The sequence below is a fragment of the Fukomys damarensis genome, unplaced genomic scaffold (assembly GCF_012274545.1).
Source record: "Fukomys damarensis isolate Sample0158 unplaced genomic scaffold, DMR_v1.0_HiC HiC_scaffold_2, whole genome shotgun sequence".
NCBI lineage: Eukaryota > Metazoa > Chordata > Mammalia > Rodentia > Bathyergidae > Fukomys > Fukomys damarensis.
Genome location: NW_022900914.1, coordinates 10,641,228 through 10,662,015, shown reverse-complemented (window position 1 = coordinate 10,662,015; position 20,788 = coordinate 10,641,228). Strand labels below are relative to the sequence as shown.

Here is a 20,788-nt window from a genome sequence, read left to right as displayed (position 1 = left end):
CAAGTTAGTGATAGTGGACACCTGGTTAGAATGAGGCTGAGACCTGGATCCAGTGTTGTTTTCATGCCCTGTCTCCCTGCTTGCTCTCCAGATTCCGTAATTGGCTCCCTAGCTTTTTTTCCATGCCTGAGTTCTCACCTTGATGGCCCGACTCATGCCTTACTTATCCCCAGACTGACAGTCTACCTGACATTTGCTAGCCTTTGTATGCATTATAACCAGTCTAAGCCAGACACTGTTGGCCCCTCTGATATTGGCTAATAAATAGTATGTTAGAACTGCAGGTCACAGGTTTAGCAGGCCCAAGCGCCCACAGCCACCATTTTTCTGAGACATTCCCCTAAACTCCTCCAGCCACTATCTGGACAGCCCTGGTTATCCTATGGGTGTGTCTGAATTACAGATCTTTGTCCTCTGTCTATAGAGTACATGATTCCCTCAAAGAGATCATGTGATTCTTCCCCAAACTTTTGGAACTCACACCACTTAATGATTAGGCCCAAAGTTTGCCCAACATTTACTTGATTTATTATAATGATATAAATTATTTTTATGAAATATAGATGACTGTTATTGAACATTTACTCCGTATGAGGCATTGTGCTAGGCAGTTCATAAGTATTCTCAAGACATTTTCAAGACAAACATATAGATTGGTTCTGTTATTGTTCCTGTGTCACACAGGTAGTAGCAAGTGGTACAGTTGTGAGTTGAGTTCAAGGCTGAGCTCATGATCTCAACTGCAAGATTAGATGTGGTACCATCTGGGATTCCCCATGAGGCTCCCTTTTTCCTTAATGTGGCTTATAGCCCCTTTTATAAGTCTTATATCTTTTGGCATGTGTTTCTATAAACAGTGACAGTCCATAGCTGGAAGAGGCCCTGGTGAGCATTTCCTTCTCTTGGTGGTTATATCAGATATTTTCTTCCCTAATCTTGCCTATAATTCCTGTATGACTTCCAGGAGCATGAGCTTGCTTACTCTTCTTCAGTGACTCCCTTGCACGTGAGAGCCTCACCAGTCAAGTGTGTGACTTTCTCTTTGGTGTCAGGCTCTATTATTTGCAAGTAAATTTCCTGCTCCTCACTTGCAAATTCCCTTCCTATTCTTCCTGGCAGACTGCTTCCCATTCTAGTGTTTCTCTGTTTGTTTTCATTTGCTGCATTTACATATTTTTTGAAGGCCAGGACTCAATGCCTTTATTTTTTGGGTTTCCCTATCTTAGTCTATTCTGTCTACTACAAAAATTACTGTAACTGGTTATCTTATAAACAGCAGAAAATTATTCTTCACAGTGCTGGAAGCTGGTAAGTCCAAGATCAAGGTATTGACAGATTCGGTCTTGGTAAGTGCCCAATCCTTGATTCCTAAGTGGTATTTTCTCATTGTATACTCGGATAATGGAAGGTATGAGAAGTCTCTTGGGCACAAATAATCATGAGGACTTTTAAAAGGGCACAAATAACATTCCTGAGGACTCTGACAAATGCCCCACGTATGAATGGGGTTGGTTTTTAGCATATGAGGGGGAGCATAAACATTCAGTACATAGCACTCCCTAACAATCACCATCTCATCCATATGCCTCTCTCTAGTATTTTCAAGCTAAAGAAGAGTTAAATTTATTATAGATATAGTTGGCACTTGTTTCATAGGAACACTACATAGATCTCTATGCGTGGAGTGTGAGGAAGCCAAGGCTAGAACTTCTGGAGTATACACCAGCAGTTCTTGCCTGTTTCAACAGTCCTTGCCTGTTTCAGAGTAGGTGAGAAAAGTAGTTTTGTATTTTGTATATTCTGAGTACAGCGACTTCCCAGTAATGGCAGTTTTAACAGTCGTAGTTTTTACTATTTGCAATTGAATCCAAATGACGTGGTATATAATCAATTGTCATTTTGCTGAGATAAGAATTTGAAAATGTCACACTGTTAGGCTAGGTGTGGTTGTGAGTCACTTAGATGGCAAATGATTTATTGTTTTCTGTCTGTTGTGCTAATAATGTTTTATGAAAACAGTGATGTTCTACATTAATATTCACCAGTGTGGGAATTATAGACGTCTCTGAATGCATCCTGCACAAATATCAAGAATTGCTATGTGTGCCAGGTCTGCGTCAGTGTTGGGCCTCTTTTTACCTCCCACTGCCGAGTGTGAGCAAGTAGCAGGGAAATGACTTTGCTTTTCTACTAAATTTTTAAGAACCTTTCTAGAAGTCAGGCATGCTTTTTATGCACAGTGATAGACAATAAATGTAGTATTGTCCATGTAGACCATGTTTCATTCATCTGCTACAAATATTTTTGTTGTTTAATACTGTCTGCAACTCTTGGCCTGGATTGATATTGTCCTGGTAAAATGGAAATATTTTGTTTGGTTTTAGAGCTATAGCTAAGATTTAAGGAAATATTCTAATTTTCCATCCAGAACTTTAATACTATATAGATATTACCTGAGTGTGACCTACTTATATGTCATACAGTCTTTTATTCAGCAGGCTAGAAGGTTCGGTTTATCTTTTTTCCTGGTTCCAGTAGACATCGTGTCCTGGTGTTGGCCAGAATCTCCAATGACAGCAAGACCTGAGAAGTCTGAGGGAGAAAGAGTGCCACTTGCTGAAAAAGAGTCCTTTATCTGGGAAGCTACTTTTGGTGTCATTGCTGGAAATAATTTCTTGGTTTATGCTCAAAGCTTAGAAGGCCCCTTCTGCCGCCATGGCTGAAGGAGAAAAGGAGGCAGCCAGGGCATTTTGATCAGCAAAGGTCATCCATCATGATGAGACTGTAATCCTCATGAGACTTCTGATATAAGAGGCCTCTGTGATGAGATGAGGCTACCTACAGCAGTTAGTCATTTGTAATCATTACTTTTTGATCATTCAATAAGCATCTTGTGAAATTATTTTCTGAGTCGCCAAAGTAAAGAAAAGAGTCACATTGTATCCCTTTCCTTTGGTGAAATCTTTTAGCCATTATACAAGTTGAATGGGAACTTTCTGAAGCTCCATCAGATCTAACCTCAAGGCCCTTATTCACCTGTCACCTGCTTTGTGTGAGTGAACAGTGTTGGACACATCTGCCCTTTTCCCAGCTCTGTCCACAGAGTGAGCCCAGAGAATCTTCTGTAGCACACGTCTCTATTGCTTTTTGGAGAGAGATGCAGGATGATGTTGCGCTGTGTCACTTCTCAGTGTGTAACTGGTCACGTGTCTTGGTCTAGAGCTTCCTTCTTCCTTCTCTTGTGCTGAGGTTATGTGTGTGCTCCACCTGGTCAATAGGCATGCAGAGACAGTGAACCCCTGTGTCCCTCAGCACTCTAGGAGTCTGAGCTAGACCAGAAACGCCCAGTTGCCTCTAGCTGTGGGCAGCCTCTTCTGTTTATCTCAGTGAGGCATACAAATGTTATCATTTTGTGTGTGTGTGTGTGTTTATGTGTGGCAAACTTTTAAAAAGACAGGGAAGCACTAGGATTAAGTGGTTAATGTTTTGAGTTTTGTTTTTTCTTCTTCTGTAAATTGGATTTTTTTAATAGAATCTTTATGAGGATCAAAGGTTTGAATGAAGGGGCTATAAGAGCTTTCATGTATATGTGGGGTATATCACTGGCCAGAGATAGGACTGTATTTCTGGTTTGCTCTCATTGGCTATTCCTCTGAGAATGAGATGGAGTTCTACTCTTCTGTCCTCTCCAAGTCATAAAACCAGTGTACTATACCAGCCATTTAGAGAACAGCACCACTATGCACATGATTTGTAGTCTTTTCTCCTTAGGACTTTTGCAAGGCACTCATCAGAGAAGAAGGTGCTTACTGCCCTGTGTATTGTGCACACCATCTGGTATCTGCTCCTACTGGTCTGCCCAGCTGTCTCCTAGATCTACAAAGACCTGTCCTTCCTGCTAAAAGCTGACCTTTGCTTTCGCCAAGCCTGTGCTGCTTTAATGGCAGCTTCTTATGGCTTGTATCTAGATATCCCCTTAAAGCCTCACAGGCTCATAGGTGGGGCTTTTGGGAAGGGCGGGATCATGGGTATGTGATACCGGATTATGGGTGTAATAACTAGGTAGTCCACTGATTGGTTTATCATAATTCTGGTATGAATAATGGGGAAGGTCTGCCCTGGGTGTGGGTATTGCCAGCCTATAGGCTCGTAGCCTAGATGGGATAAAAAAGGAAAGGCTCACTGCTTCCTGCTTGCCGTGCCATGGACTATTTATCCTCTGCTATGCCTCTCTGCCATGCTTTCCTGCCTCGGAGCCAGCCAAATATGGACTGAAACCTCTATAACCTGCGAGCTAAAATAAACCTTCCCTCCTTTAACCTGTGGGTACCAGGTATTTTGTCTCACCAGTGAGAAAGTAACTAAGGCAAAGGTCCTTGCCCAAGGCCAAGAATAACTCCATTAGTCGTGGTTTCAGCATCTGTGCACCAGGACATGAACTGGCTGGTGTTGGTGCTTTAGATGGTTCAAAAGGATGGATCCCACAGGCAGAAAGCAACTCCTTCTAGCCCTTCTTCTGAAATACTTCCTAGCCAAATGCTATGTTAATTGGGTGAAAACCAAGTCACACACAATGTACCATGAAATGCTAACACTGATTTCTCTGGATGATAGAAGCATGGGTAATATTTATTTTCTTCTTTAGACCTTCCTGAGTTTTTGCACATTTTCGGCAGTGAAACTGAAAATATATTTTAAATTATATTGCTAAAAGATGTACTCAAGATGTGCTGCATAGAGCAAATAGCAGCTCCGACATTCCTTCACACTTGCTGACTCCAAATTACTGCCTCTACTTTTAGAGCTAGGCCACTTGAAGGGTGGAAGCCAGAAGGAAAAAGGGAGGCAGGCAGAAATGTGGGCCATCGAATTTCTTCTTTTCAACAATGCTCTGGCAGCTAATTCCAGGGTGCTCATCTGTATAGTGGCAGCAGCATGACTTTCATGTTTTCCCCAAGATATTTTATGGCGTTTTTACAGTGCTTCTGTGAATAGCTTTTTCTCAGTGTCTTCCAAATAGTGAAAGATTTCTCTTCCCTCTTTTTCTTCCTTGTGTTAGCTTCATTTCTTAATACTGGTCTCGTTGCTTCACTGTCTATTCCTTCACCTTCTCTCTTTTCACTCTCCTTCTGTTGCTCTCCTCCCTCTTTGCCTCTCTTCTCCTAATCTTTAAAGCAAAATAAAATGTGGGCAAGACTGGCTCTGATATTGTCAGCTCACGCCTTGGCTAGTGGAATAAAATCTGGGCTTATTGTTATGACCTAGATGGCTGCAAAAGCAATTCTAGGGGCAGTTTCAGCCCTTCACTTTTGCAGAAGATAATTCCAATTTTATACCGAAAGGAAAAGTAGGAGGCCAGGCTCTTCCTTGTGAGAAGCACAGTTAACATGCTGTTATCAAAGAACAAGAAGGGTGACAGAAAAGAAAGATCAGTCATGCCAAGGGGTCAGAGCTGCTCTAGGTAACAGCTCTAGGTCACTTTCCTGGTTGACCTAGAAGGACCTGTCATTTTAATTTAGGAGAATACTGCAGGTATCTATGATATGATTGATCCCGTTCGGCTGTGTTTTATTGAATAAATGCCATCTGCAAGGAATTCTGTACCAGACAGTGGTGTTGTGGTCAGTCTGTACATGAGGGTCCCTCAGTATTATCTGTCCTGATTGGTATGGAGTAAGAAGCAGGTACTTTGGACTGAGAGAGACTTATGCTTGACTAGGCCCCTGCCCTCCCTGGCCTCCTACCCTAGCCCATTCCCTTTAACTAATTAACTCTTTCATTTACCCTACGGCCTCATCTGAAAGCATCGATTTCTCCTGTGCTGTCCCCTTGCCACCTTTACTATGTTTTCATAAAGCCACATATCACCAAAAAGATCCTGCAGAGATGAGAGTGGTTGTTAGGACTGTGTCTGCGACTTACCACACTCTAAGCTCCGTAGCCCCGAGAGTCTGCTATTGATGTATCCCAAGTGCCAAGGGAAGAGCTTGGCCCAAACATGCCCAGTAAATTCTTAATAAGTGAATCAATTAATCTTAGCACCAGCTTTTTCAGTTCCAGGCTCTTGTGCACATTGCTTGAGCTCCATGAGTCTCAGTTTCCTCATTAAAAGATGGAAATGAGAATAGAAAATTGTGGGATTAATGTGTGATAGTGGTTGTGAAGCACTAAGTATGGGCTGGGCAAAAGAACAGAATGAGCCTAGTGTGGGCGTACTTTAGGTACACACCAAGTATTGATTGTTTCATTTTCATCTTTCTGACCCCAGAGCACTATATAAAGCAGCAAGTTAAAGCTTTAAAGAGCAAAAATATATTTGCCTATTTCATTCCCCTCCTACTTTCTTTACTACTTTCTATGGTTGGTCGAGGCAGAGAATGGAAAAATAGGTAAGATTTCTGACTTTTTTGCTAATGACCTGACCTTTGGCAGTGCATTGTCCTTTCCTGTGTTTCAGCTTCCTTGTATATGTGACGGGAAGACAGAGATAAATAGTCTTTACAATCTTCCCAACTCTCTTACTCTGAATCTCTGCGTAAGGTCAAGGATAATGTTGGCCACGGTTGTTCATAGCGTAAGATGGATGGAAGCAAAAAGATGATAAAGTGTTAGAGTAGGGCAAAGCAAATTAGGTTGTTGTCCTATCTGTTTTAATACAAGCTGAGTTTGTTTAATTTAGTAATGTTTTAAAGTGTATCATCATGACAATGTCCCTCAGCAACTGCACCAGGATTTCTGGTGTACCTTTGTTCAGAAGAGTCTGAGGGCTGAGCACATACTGTCCCATCAATTCTCGGAACGTCTATAAAGTTGGATGAGAAAGCATGAAGATTTCTATTTTGTATGAGAGAAACAAAGCTTCAAATAGGTTAAACAGTTTACCCAAGATCATCCAGGAACATCATTTTCCCCAGGAATCCAGGTCTTTATCTAGCTACCAGCCTGATACACCACTGTGCTCCTTGTCTCTGGCATAAAGGAGCCCTAAGTCAGGCTGAATAATGTGGCATTTGGAGTTGTTGTCTCTTGGAGGATAGCCCTAAAATGAGAGAGTGACAAGTAGACAATAAAGGACTGAAAACTCTAGAAGTCAGGAGAAAGTGTTGATTCCATCCACCTCCTTTCCTCACCATAAAACTCCTTCCCCTGGACCAGCCAAGGTGCCACCTCAAGGGCCCGGAACATCAGTCCTGTGGCAGTTGCCATGGAAACAATGCTGTCTGAGCCTGAGGTCCTGGAGAGTCAGCTGTGCTGACTGAAGGTGTGTGTTTTTGGGTCAATTTCCTGGTTGACCTGCAGGGATCTGTCTGTCGTTTGTAGTTAAAAGAATGCTGTAAGGGTCTGTGATCTGATCCGTCTCTTTCTGCTGTGTTTAATTCAATGTCTTGCTCTCCAGGGGAATCAACACCATCTCCAACATTGTGGTGTAGAGTGGCATTCCTACTCAGTCCCTATATCCAAGGACTATAATTGTACCTTCTGTCCCAAGGCTCACCAGTTCTGTGGCCTTGGATAGGGAAGTTGTGCTTTTTAGCCTCAATCTCTTCTGCAAAGGTTAACTCGACAGCTCATTGTGAGGATCCCAAGAGTGAATGGCTCTGAAAAGGCATAAGGCAGCCCTCAGTCATGGAGAACATAGACCTCTCCCATAGTAGAGCTTCTGTCTTCTTGTAAAAGTGGTACTGTCCTCCCCAGGGTGCTGGCTGCATGATCACAGTGCTCACTGTGGGAACTGCTGCTTCCTAACTTGAAACATCAGGCTGAAAGAAGAGCCAGTTGTTCTCGACAGTTTATAGCCTCTTGTCCAACATGCCCAGAGACTGCCGGGCTCTCAGTGGGTGATTATCCCTACGAGGCCTCCCTTGTGCCATAAGAGAAAGGTCTTTTGTTGATGGACTTGATTTTTCAGGCTGTCCTGTCTTTGTGTCGCTTTCAGTACATTAATTATTTAGTGCCGGGTAAAGCTCTCTTGAGATCACAAGATGAAAGGCCTAGTAGCAGTTCAAAGTCTTTCTTTTGATTATTATTCTAGTCAACATATTTGGTGGGGGATAGGTTTGAGATCACAGTGAAGTAAATTTCATAAAGGATAGTGTGCAAGCAAGCGACAGAAATGGACCCAGAACAGATAGTCATGTTGTCCTGCTAATGGAAGCACTGAGGCTTTGCAAGGACACAGGTCGGGTGTGTGTTAAGAATCAGGCCTTACAGAAAGCCAATGGATTTATCCTGGCTAGGGAGTGTAGGGAAAGTGACCAAGCACAGTTGGAGAAGGGATTCAGGGCAAGAAAAGAAATTACAGTGTTCAGACAAGTCAGGAGCATCTGCTTAGGACACTGAGGCCACTCTAGGTGGGTCAAAATGTAGTGACGTGGGACTGTGCAAAGAGAAAGATACATTTTGAAGGGGATGCATTAAATGTCACATTGCATTTATTTTCTGACTCTCTGCATGAATTGTGAATCACTAGTGGCCTGCATAGACATGGTATCTCCACTGATACAATAGTTCTGTGCCTCTTATCTGGTCTTGCTACTGACCCTGAGAAGCCATTCCTACAGGATACCAAACAACAGCTTCCATGAAAGTTTTCCCTAATTTTTTCTGAACCTGTGAGGAAAAAAAAATCAATATAAACAGTTGACCTGAAGCTTAAGATTTGTAATGAAATTAGCATACTATTATAATCCAATGTCATGAACAGCTAAGGTAGTATGAACAGCATATTGGATGAGTGGCCTACATGCCACTGTCCAAAGAGGCATAAATGGTTAAGGAGGCAGAGGGTCCAGTTCAGGTTTTGTTTGGCACAGCCTGAATCCTAGTACAGCTGCTTTTCATAGGGCTCCAGCTCAGACAAAAGGGGGACCTTGGGGAGGAAGGATTTGGGTTGATTCTTAAAGGGTAGAATTTAGGAAAAACAGAGACAGGAAGGATAATCTAAGCAGAGATTGGCTCGGGCAGAACTTTGGAGACTGATTTGTAATGGATACCCTAGGATATTGAAGACTTTTCAATGGAAGATAAGGCTGAAAAAATAAATAGTGAACAAAGTGTTAGGGCTTTAAATTTACATACTTTAGCCATTTCTGAGGCAACTTCTTCATGATTCCCTTTTTGGTGTGTCTGTACAATATCTTCCAAGTAATCAATCCCCCCAAACGCAAGGATTATGCCTTTGGATTGCCACCAGTACTCCTTAATGCAGTTGCACACAGGTCCTTTTAGGCCTGGGGAGGGGGCAAGAAACATGCATTCACACTGTTACTCAATGGGATGAGAGAATACTTTTTGCTTCAGGACTTGAGCTACCAAAAGAGAGCATGAACATTCCTGGCAGGGAGTGGGGCTTAGGAAAAGGTGGAGAGGGGGCTGTGTAATGTCATTCAAATTCTGCCCTGGTACTAATAGCTCTTCTCTGAAGGAGCCAGCTGGAAGAAATATGAAAGAAAATTATGGAAAACCAAATCTTATGAACCAGAGGGGATCTTAGCAAACAGCTAGTTCAACGCCCTCATTTTCTAGCCTGGAGAAGGAGTGGGGAGGTCTCTGTCCTTAGGACAAAGGATACATCTGCTAACTCTTCCTTGGTTTTTTTTTTTTCTCTGAAATCACACATCTTATTTTTAGACTAAATTAACTGCCTGTTGCAACTCCAACATCCCTGTTAACTCTAATACTAATGTAAATTCACCAAGAATGTCCCTTTGGTGAACAGGTGTGGGATTAGCTCAGTGCATCCCCCAAAGAGGCCTGCCCTGTGCTCTTCGCTGGGCCCTGCCTGCTTTCCACTATTTGACATCTGGACAACCATTTATTTGACCACATGGAGCTTTGCTTTGTGAGACACAAAATCATTGTAAAATAATACATTATTAAGTGTGTTTTCAAATAAGGCGAAAAAACTAGCAAGCTGTCACTGATAGTCTTATTGTTGGAAGGAAAAATAAATAAGTAAAATGTGTACAAGGGGAGGTAGGAGCAATTCCAAAGAGCGTTTAGAACAGAAGCATTGTTACATCTTATTATTGATGTTGGTTTGTGAAACACGCCCAATAGTGAACCTGAGGCATTCATGTAAATGACCATCACATGTGCACTGCTCTTTATTACTAACACAGACGCAAATATGATCTATTGATCATCTTATGTCTGTTGGCTTAAGCACAAATAGACACACAGTGACACAAGTAAGAGTAAAGCTTGAAAACAGATACATTGCCATTTGGCCAAAACTCGGCATAGTTGAAATGGCGGACAGTTGGAAAAGTCAATAATTAACTAGTGAATGATGGAGAAGTAGTTCTTTGGGAGCACTTTTGACAAGATCCTCTGCGTATATGAAAGGCATCAAGACTCTTTCATTTTGGATTCTAAAATAGAGATAGAAGCATAAAACTTTTTGAATGCCATATTACTCAGAGTATACCATGTACATACATTGCCTCATATGGCCCTTACAAAACTCAGGAGTTTTTAGAGTTTGCATTATTGTTAACTTTATCATCATTTTTTGGAAAATTGGGGCTTTTCTAAGTATGTGATTAACTTGAAATTAAAGAGCAAGCAAGTACCAGTGTTACTTTCTGTAGGGCTCTGGTTTCATTCACTTGTAAAATATTTTTTAAGGGCCTACTGTATGCCAGACATGGGTGGTGACTACTGCAGGAAGTGCAAAATAAACAAATGAATATACATAACGTCTTTATATAAGAAGTAATATAATGCAGGGTAAGTGGATTGATAGCAGCTTATAAGTACTATTGCCATAGGATGAGGGGAGAAATTCCTTCTGAGAAGGCAGCACATGGGCAGCGATGTGGATAGAGGGAAGGAATGGCCACATGCCTATGAGGTGGAGGTTCTTTCTAGACTGGGAAAAATGTCAGTGTAAAGGTCCTGAGGTGGCAGTGGAGAATAGCAAAGAGACCTGTGAGATTGAGCTCTCTGAACAAGGGGATAATGGTAGGGAGTAAAGCTTGACAGAGACGCAGGGACCAGACCTTATGGGGCATTTGAGAGGGAGGCCGTAGTAAGAAATTTGAAAGCTATGTCAAGGCTACTTTGTCAGTTTAACAGACTGAAGGGAAACCAGCTGGGGGCTTGTAGCAGTAGCCAAGGTGATAAATGATGGAAAGGATGGGGAGAGATACACTTCAAGTACAGCTATCAGAATTTACTGATGGATTGCTGTAGGATGTGAGAAAAAGAGAGGAGGCAAGGATTCCTTCTTGGTTTTTGGCCCAAGTAACTGGGTAAGTATTGGGATTGATTTTGGAAGTGTGGTTTATGTGAAAGGGCATTCACATGTTTGGTTTTGCCCATGTAGTGTCTGAGCTGATTATCAGGCAATAAAACAGAGATTTTGAACTGGCAGTTAGATATATATATATATATATTCTGCTGTTCAGGGGAGAGATTCAGCCTGTAGATATAAACTTAGGAGCATTAGTACATAGATGGTATTTAAAGCTATGAAACCAGATGAAATCACTTTGAGAATGAGTTTAGAGGGAGAAAGAGCCCAATTTTTCAAACTTAATACCTGTCAAATAATAAAGCAAAGATCCTGCACAGTTATTTAAAAGAAAAAAATGTTGAGCTTATTTACATGTAAGGCAAGGAAGATTTCACTGAGTGAGTAGTTCTCTAAGGAAGGAAAGTCAAAGTTTTGAAACCTTACAAAGGGTTACATGGTAGTCCTGCTCACTCAGAACTGAACGAATGCGTACATCTGTGTCAGCTTGGTTAAAACAGGCCCTTCGTTTCACTGGCCAGCAAAGAGTCTCAGGCGCAGTAAGGCCTGGTGTCCGGGGTCACTTGTACTTCATGGTCATTGGTCATCATCAGCCTGCTGGAACCACTGTGAGGAAATAGTTTTCAGCAGTGAAACCAGGATGGGGCTGAGTGTTCGAATGTTGCCAAGAGGGTTGGTAAGATCTGAGCAGAAACTCACTTATTGTAGCTGCAGTCTGGGGTCACTAGTGACCTTGACCTAGAATGGTAGGGATAGTCTTGATTTTATTGTACTTTAAAGAAATTTTTAAAATTAGTACATGTTATCAGTACATAACGACTGCATTCCTTGTGCGGAGTGGGCACATGTTACATAACATATCTTCTCTTTTTCTTTTCTTTTTTTTTTTTTGTTTGTTTTTTGAGACAGGGTCTCACTATGTAGTTGAGACTGACCTGGAACTCACTATGTAGCCCAGGCTGGTCTCAAACTCACAGCAATCCTCCTGCCTCAGCCTCCTGAGTGCTGGGATTACAGGCGTGTGCCACCACACCCGGCCTCCTTTTCCTCCTTCTGTTTCTTGGTCTCCTTCCCCTTTGTAAAAAAATCTCTCTCTCTCTGTTTCCTGTTATTTTTTATTTTGCTTTTTTTTAATCGAGTTTATTGGTATATTTTAGGTATACAATACAATTACATTTATTATTGGGATCTTGTACCTTTACGTGACAGGTCTTGGTTCTCATTTTTCCCCCTTCTCCCTGCCCTCTCTTCCTCCCCTCCCCATTTACAAACACTTTATTTCCATTTTTTCATTTTCTCATTTTTTTGCTGTTTTAGTTTGTATTTCGGGTTTCTCAGGTAAGAGAAATCATGCAATATTTGAGGTTGGGTGTCTGATTTGTTTTACTTAACATTATGGCCTCAGGGTACATTCATTTTCCTACAGATAAGTCGAGTTTATCCTCCTTTATGGCAGAGAAGTATTCCATTATGTACACATACCACATTTTCTTTATCCATTTACCTGTTGATAGACTTAAAGGTCACTTCCAAGGTTTAACCATTATGAACTGTGCTGCGTTAAACAAGGGTGTGCATGTATCACTGTAATATGATGTCCTTATCTCTTTCAGGAAGGTACCCAAAACAGTAATAGCTGCGTCAATGGAATTTCTATTTTTAGTTATTTGAGAAATCTCCACACTGATTTCTATAGAGGTTGTATTAGTTTATGTCTACAACAATGTAGAAGGGTTTCTTTTTCCCCCTCAGCCTCTCTATAATTTTTTTATAATTTAATTTCTTGATGATAGCCATTCTTACTAGAGTAAGATGGAATCTCAGTTTTGTTTTAATTTGTTTTTCTCTAATGGCTATAATGTTGAGCATTTTTTCAAATATTTATGGCCTCTTTGTATCTGCTGAGAAGCGTCTGTTCATTTCGGTTGCCCATATTTTGATTGGGTCTTTTATTTCAAGGGGGTCTACTTTTTAAAATATTCTACATATTAGTCCTTTTCCTAGATTTAAGGTTATATTACAAAGCTATAATAATGAAAACAGCATGGTACTGGTACCAAAACAGATATGTGGATCAATGGAACAGAATAACAGTGGTAATGTATGTATGGCACATGTGCCCCAAAGCCCTCTTTGTTGGCACATGAGCAAGTTGTGTCACTATTTGAGCATCAGATAACAGTTTTTTCTCTAAACTACAATCTCAGCATTCAGGTATAATTGCAGTTGTTGGCACTTTGTGATAAATAAGTGGTTTAGGGTGGCAGTTTGGGCACTTGTCGCTAAAAGGTTCACCATCACTGGAATAGAGGTGGCATGAACAACTCCAGGCAATTCAGCTAGCTGATTTTTGACAAAGGGGCCAAACATATGTATTGGAGGGAAGACAGCCTCTTTAGAAATACTGCTGGGAAAACTGGCTAGATCTCTTCCTCCCCTCCCCATTTACAAACACTTTATTTCCATTTTTTCATTTTCTCATTTTTTTGCTGTTTTAGTTTGTATTTCGGGTTTCTCAGGTAAGAGAAATCATGCAATATTTGAGGTTGGGTGTCTGATTTGTTTTACTTAACATTATGGCCTCAGGGTACATTCATTTTCCTACAGATAAGTCGAGTTTATCCTCCTTTATGGCAGAGAAGTATTCCATTATGTACACATACCACATTTTCTTTATCCATTTACCTGTTGATAGACTTAAAGGTCACTTCCAAGGTTTAACCATTATGAACTGTGCTGCGTTAAACAAGGGTGTGCATGTATCACTGTAATATGATGTCCTTATCTCTTTCAGGAAGGTACCCAAAACAGTAATAGCTGCGTCAATGGAATTTCTATTTTTAGTTATTTGAGAAATCTCCACACTGATTTCTATAGAGGTTGTATTAGTTTATGTCTACAACAATGTAGAAGGGTTTCTTTTTCCCCCTCAGCCTCTCTATAATTTTTTTATAATTTAATTTCTTGATGATAGCCATTCTTACTAGAGTAAGATGGAATCTCAGTTTTGTTTTAATTTGTTTTTCTCTAATGGCTATAATGTTGAGCATTTTTTCAAATATTTATGGCCTCTTTGTATCTGCTGAGAAGCGTCTGTTCATTTCGGTTGCCCATATTTTGATTGGGTCTTTTATTTCAAGGGGGTCTACTTTTTAAAATATTCTACATATTAGTCCTTTTCCTAGATTTAAGGTTATATTACAAAGCTATAATAATGAAAACAGCATGGTACTGGTACCAAAACAGATATGTGGATCAATGGAACAGAATAACAGTGGTAATGTATGTATGGCACATGTGCCCCAAAGCCCTCTTTGTTGGCACATGAGCAAGTTGTGTCACTATTTGAGCATCAGATAACAGTTTTTTCTCTAAACTACAATCTCAGCATTCAGGTATAATTGCAGTTGTTGGCACTTTGTGATAAATAAGTGGTTTAGGGTGGCAGTTTGGGCACTTGTCGCTAAAAGGTTCACCATCACTGGAATAGAGGTGGCATGAACAACTCCAGGCAATTCAGCTAGCTGATTTTTGACAAAGGGGCCAAACATATGTATTGGAGGGAAGACAGCCTCTTTAGAAATACTGCTGGGAAAACTGGCTAGCTATGTGCAGAAAACTGAGCCTAGACTCCTATATCTCAACATATGCTACACTAAAATCAGAATGGATCTAATATGTAACACTTAATCTGCCAGAAGGTAAAACTCTGGAAGACAGGTGTAGGCAAGGTTTTTTTGAACAGAACCCTAATTGCAGAAGAAATAACATCACGAATCAACAAATGGGATTTTATTGGATTTAAGAGAAAATGGGCGGTGGGGGGTAGAAACAGGAGCTGAAACAGCCTTTAAGAGCCCTGGCTGTAAAGGAGAGCAGTCACGGGGGTAATGTCTGGAGAGAGTAGGGAGGTTGAAATATCTTTTCGCTTTGAAGATGGCACATGTTTTATGCAGTTGAGAAGGGGAGGTCAGTTGCAACAGCAGATTATTTGATAAAGAATGGCATTAGCACCTAAGGGGGGGCCAGCATTGCTTAAGAATATAAGCAACTTCTCCTTTGCAACGGGAGAGAAGGTCACATTGCAGGGTACGGTCAACGAGTAGATTTGCTTCTTTTTTCTCAATAAAATAAACAAGTTTGCTAAGAATATAGAGGAACGAGGGGAAGTGCAAGATTGAGTTTGAGGATGATAGTGGGGTGAGGCATGGTGAAAATGTAGTATCAAGAGCTGATAAGAGTCTTGGGATTTAGCTCAGTAGCTCTGCTGCCTGCCTCACAAGTACAAGGTCCTAAGTTCGATTCTCATACCAAAAAAGAGCTGATGTTTTCACTGTGCTTTCATACCCTGCAGTGCCAACAAAAGGCTCATAAAATCACTAGAACAACAATCGAAAGTCATGCCAGTAGCTAGTAAAAAATGTCTTTAGTCCAGGGATGTTCCTGCCCTGTTTTCTCTTTAGGCCATCACTTGGGCACCTGCTTACCTTTCATTTATTCAGGGGCCCAAAGGGCCCAAGATTCATTCTATTTGTTACAGTTTTGCCCCATATATCTGTGTTGCTGAGGTCCATTTCACTCTGGATCTTCATATTTTCAGAGTGGAGCACGAAATATACTAAATGGATTGCAAGGCTTCTCTTATGATGGAAAGCTCCCTTCTCACCGTGAGTTAAGTTGGGTTGGGACAAGGATTGTGAGGCTAACTCGTGTCCTTTTCACCTTGTGCTTGTTCAATGCAGAAGTCATTTTCTGTATATTATACATAGTCTATGAGCTTTGACTTGCACTCACTTCTGTCCCAGATGTGTCCAAGTTCCATGTAGGCTGTTTTTCCTAGTCTTTAACTTTTCAGGTAGGGAGGTCCATTCTTTGGTTGATCCTTCCATTAGTTCCTGCAGCCTTATCCAGCTTTTTAATCTTTCCACCCTCCTCTGGGGACTAGATTGAGACCTCTTTGATCCCAGAATTCTGGAATTTTGTACAAGGGCAGGATAAAACTTCCTGTTTTCTGATCCTATACTCATCTCTGGGGATGCCCAGCAATTTGTTGGCATTTTGGAAGACCATAAATTGTTTTAAGCTGTCTGTAGGGTTGGCTCACGGTGATATCCCTATCTCCTTATCATTTATGACTCAGTCCTTTAGAGATCTTTTTAAAAATGCTTTCAGATTTTTTAAAAAATCTATGAATATGTTACCTGGCTCCCGTCCAGATAAAATATCATCTGCCACTCTGTGCCCACTCGTAGAGTCATTAGTACTTCCTGAAGTCTAGCCCCACTGACTTGATTCTTCACATCCAGGAAGAAGTAACTACTGTTTCCACACAGAATGGTTAAGAAAATGACATCCGTTAGAAACAGGGAAATATAGCTCAAGCTTAATCTTCCTGTTGCTTCAATATTACTTAAAATTTGAGCTAAACTGATGACTCAGACATAGTGATGCCAGTTTTTGTTTACATGGGAATCACTGCAGAGGTCTGGTTGTCATAGTCTTCCTAGGCCCTTTATTCTACTCTACGGTGACCTTCAACTTTAGCCGTTGCCCAGGGTGGAGCCTCGCAGGCATTGTGGAGAAACCAGGACCACCTTGCACTAGTTTGTAGAGGCCCATGTTGTGTGGTGGAAGGAGCATAGGCTTTTCTAACAGCTGACCTGATCTGTTCATTCTCTCTGATCTCCTGTCTGCTCCTGGCTGTGTGATCTCAGTCCAGGTATCTCACCTCATTAAGCCCCAGGTTCCTCAGTTGCAAAACGGGGACAGTCATAGTACTTATTATGAGTAAATGAAATCAGACATTTAAAGTACTTAGCAGAGTGCCTGTTCCACATATGCATAATACATACTAATCAATTTTTAAAGACTAACACACTTAGCCCTTCCCAAGAAAACGTACACAGCCTTGAGTTCACTTCTTTGAGCCCCATTGTCCACCTATAAAAAGAGTTGATGTGAGGATGAAATGAGACGGCTTCTCTCTGCAGCTCTCTAGCATAACTCTTGAGCCCTTTCAGTGCATTTCCTCTGAGCCATTTTGTGAAAATGTTGCAGGAAGGTGCATCTGCCTCTGACTAAGTCAGTTCTGATCTCTGGAAGGTTGGGTGTCAAAAACTCTTTTCTAGGTACCTAGGAGCTGGCATTTCCAACTCAGATCAATGGAAGACAGAGATTCTTCCTTTTTAAGAATACCCACCCTGTTCTAATTTCAGGGGCACATGGTCCTCTGGGCAGCTTTACAAAAGTGTGGCACTTATAGAGAAAGTGGCGTGATCTGGAAAGGAGAGGCTGCCATGGTCACCCAGGTGGAGATTTTCCTAATGTGCATGATGTGGGGTTGATGCTAAAAAAAAGCTGGACCCTGCATTGCCAGTAATACAGAGGATGCAGAAGAAAGTGGAGGCCAGATAGGCTGGGGAAATGCTTCTGCTACTCGTGCTGCTTTTTTTCTTTCTTTATTTTCTTCCTCTTCTTTGCAAAGTAACTCTTAAGTGGCTATTGCTGGAGTGACAAGCCCACCCATAGTAGAACATAGCCTTTTGTACTAGGCAGTCTTGGTCTGAGTTTGGATTCTATCATTGACCCTGTGAGTTTCAGCTGTTGCAGTGGAGATCAGTTCCCATCTTAGAGAATTACTGTAAAGAGCCCAGTATGGTATCTGCACTATGCAGGATGCGGAAGAAACTCTAGTTGCCTTCCTTCTCCCTTCCCCTCACTCAGTTGTGTTACACCTGCTAAACAGAACTCATTCTCAGATCTTTCCTTCTTAGCAGAAAAAAGTTTTGCTGCCATAAAACATTAGCGAATAGTGATTGATTGGGGATTTTCTGGGAACACAGTACAAGAGCATGTAGCATGTACTTATTTGATTTATAGATATAGTGTAACGACTCTTCACCATATGAAACTCCTTTGGGGGTAGTGTAAAATACAGGAATAACACTGTTTGGTTCTTTTTCCTAACCTTTCTTTCCTCATGCAAATCAGAAACATTAATCCTTTGTGACTCCCTGGCCTCTTGCATGTGGGAAAACCCAACACCTACCTTTATTCTCCCTGAAAATAACATAATTGTCAAGTACTCATAACTTCATAGTGCAATTTCAACCCTCTCTTTGATAAGGCAATAACCCAAGCAAACAATACTAGATGAAGTTATGTGTTGGAGTATAAAGTAGAGATGGACGTGAGATGAATTGAAGTTTTCTACAAAGTTGCACAAAATCTTACAGGCAGAATAGACTTTGGATAGAGCTATTAAACCAACTCATTAAATGGCTCGGCGTCCAGTTCATCTTCTAGACATCCTTGGCATAGCCTTCAACACAATATTCAGACTTTTAAAATCTGGCTGCACTTGGTAGAAAACGTACATCGTAGTCTCGAAGTCAACTCAGTCTACTAGTGCTTTTTTTCCTCATCTTCCCATTGAATGTCATGAAAACCCCTTAAGAACTATTTTTATGTCTGATACGGAGTTACAGCTACAAGAACTATTCTACACACATGGATCAGTATTCCCTCTCTCTTTTTTATGTCCAGGTCATAACACCTTGGAGTCACCAACAAACATGCCTTCTCCTCCTGATTATTTTTTGTGGAATCTGACCTGGATAATGAAAGATTCCTTCCCTTTCCTGTCTCATCGCAGCCGATATGGTAAGTATATTTCTGGTAGTTACACATGCTGTACTATCACTAGCTCGTAATTAAGGGAGATAAGAGCTGTGGTTTGTGACTAATGGCTTTGCAGAGATCTTTTACCCCCCTATTATAAAAAGCAATCTTTCTGTGTCCTCTGTTTCCCAGTGATACCCACCCAATGCTACCAGACCATTCCAGCTGTGTTGTATATACTAACGGAAGCCAAAGGCTGCCATCCCTCCAGCCTGTATTGTGCATGATATTCTTATTAATCATTGGATGCGATACTTATTTGCATTTTGATTGTAGCTTTCTGGATCTAAAGCTCGAAGGCACAGTATTTCTAAAGACCTTTACCTCTTAAGAAGGCATTGTCATCATGAGGGCCACAGGTGTTCCAGGGCCTCTCCAGAGATTCACTTACATTTGGGTGGTACCTCAGAGATTTCCAGTCTGTTGTTTGATAATATCTCAGCACATTTGATTCTTCAACAGCCTCAGAATTAAACAGAACAGATCTGTTACCACGCAGTCACTTGCTGAAAGTCACACCTACTTTCCTGGCCAGCTTTGCCGTGCCCTAATTGCCTCATTTCCCCCTTAGAGATCTGTTAGTCTTTATGAAGTACTAAAGGAGAGGAGGTCTCTGTTTCCCTGCTGGCAGTTATATGCACGCTAACTAACTTGTGTGCTGTGGCTCACTGGATGGGTTGAAGGAAGAGAACCCTGTCAGAAAACACGAGAAGAGAGTTACTGACCATTGAACTGCCTCTTTGACAGCAGAAAGAACCTTCACTATTAAGACCAGGTCAAATTTCTCCACTTCCTGTAGCAACACAGGAGTCTCACTTTTTGAAGAGAAATCTCAGGGCTTCCACAGGCTCACAGGAATACCTTTGTCCTTTTGGGGGATGTTCTTTAGACAGTTCAGATGGGACTGGCAGTAAGAAGGTGGGCCGGGAGCTGGCAGGACTCTCTTCCCATACATCTGGACAACCTGTTGTACTTGGCCCAGGTTAATGAGATATTGTAAGAGTGTGGAGGTCTCTGGGTCTCCTATAATGTCAGAGTAATGGATAGAAATGGCCTCCCATATAACATCTCGAATAGGCTCAAACCTGACCCAGTTTTGGGCATGTTATGGACCCTCATGAGTGCTGTTGGTGGCAATTGGAGTCAGAATCAGATGTCTTTTGGCAAAGTTTTTTCAGAGTTTGCTTTAGAGTCTAGTTGGCTCTCTCTACCTTTCCAGAAGATTGAGGCTGCCAGGCAGAATGGAGTTGATATTTTATTCCTAAAGCCTTGGCCACTCCCTGAGTTATTTGAGAGGTAAAAGAAGGTCCATTGTAACTGGAAACACTGGGGTTGTCCACATCTGGGGATGATTTTCTTAAGAAGCACCTTGACTACCTCAGTACCCTTTTCTGAACGGGTAGGAAAGGCTTCAGTCCAACTTGTAAAGGTATCAATCAGGACCAACATCTGTTTAAATCCTCCGCATGGTGGTGTGTGGGTAAAGCCTAATTGCCAGCCCTCCCCAGGGTGTGTCCTTCTCCTCTACACAGGTCCTAAAGAAGGAGGTGGTTTAGGCTTGCCTGGGTTATTGTAGGCACAGAACAGGCAAGCTTTGCAGACCTGTCACATGGTTGCTGCTAGTCCTAGGGCTGCGAATGGCCATTTCCAATGTCTCTAACTACATGGAAAGAATCATGAAATATTTTTATAGCCTTGCACTGTGTCCCTTGAGGAAGGGCTAGTTTGTTTTCTAAATACCACCAGAGTCCTTTTTTAATCCCCCCTTGTCCTGAGGCCCATTTATCTTCCCAGGGAGTATAGACTGGTGTTAATGTTACCTCAGGAACTGGGAATAAGGCTAGAATCTTA

The 20,788-nt window shown here is 41.5% G+C and overlaps 1 protein-coding gene across 1 annotated transcript in view; it reads left to right on the top strand.

Annotated features, from left to right (window-relative positions):
• Positions 1-20,788, top strand: part of Alk (ALK receptor tyrosine kinase) — a gene marked incomplete at its 5' end in the record, with an annotated part of 685,791 nt that overhangs the window by 185,922 nt on the left and 479,081 nt on the right. The window contains one exon of the mRNA XM_033762181.1: positions 18,803-18,919. Within this exon, the coding sequence (XP_033618072.1) occupies positions 18,803-18,919 (117 nt within the window). The remainder of the gene's footprint in view (positions 1-18,802; positions 18,920-20,788) is intronic.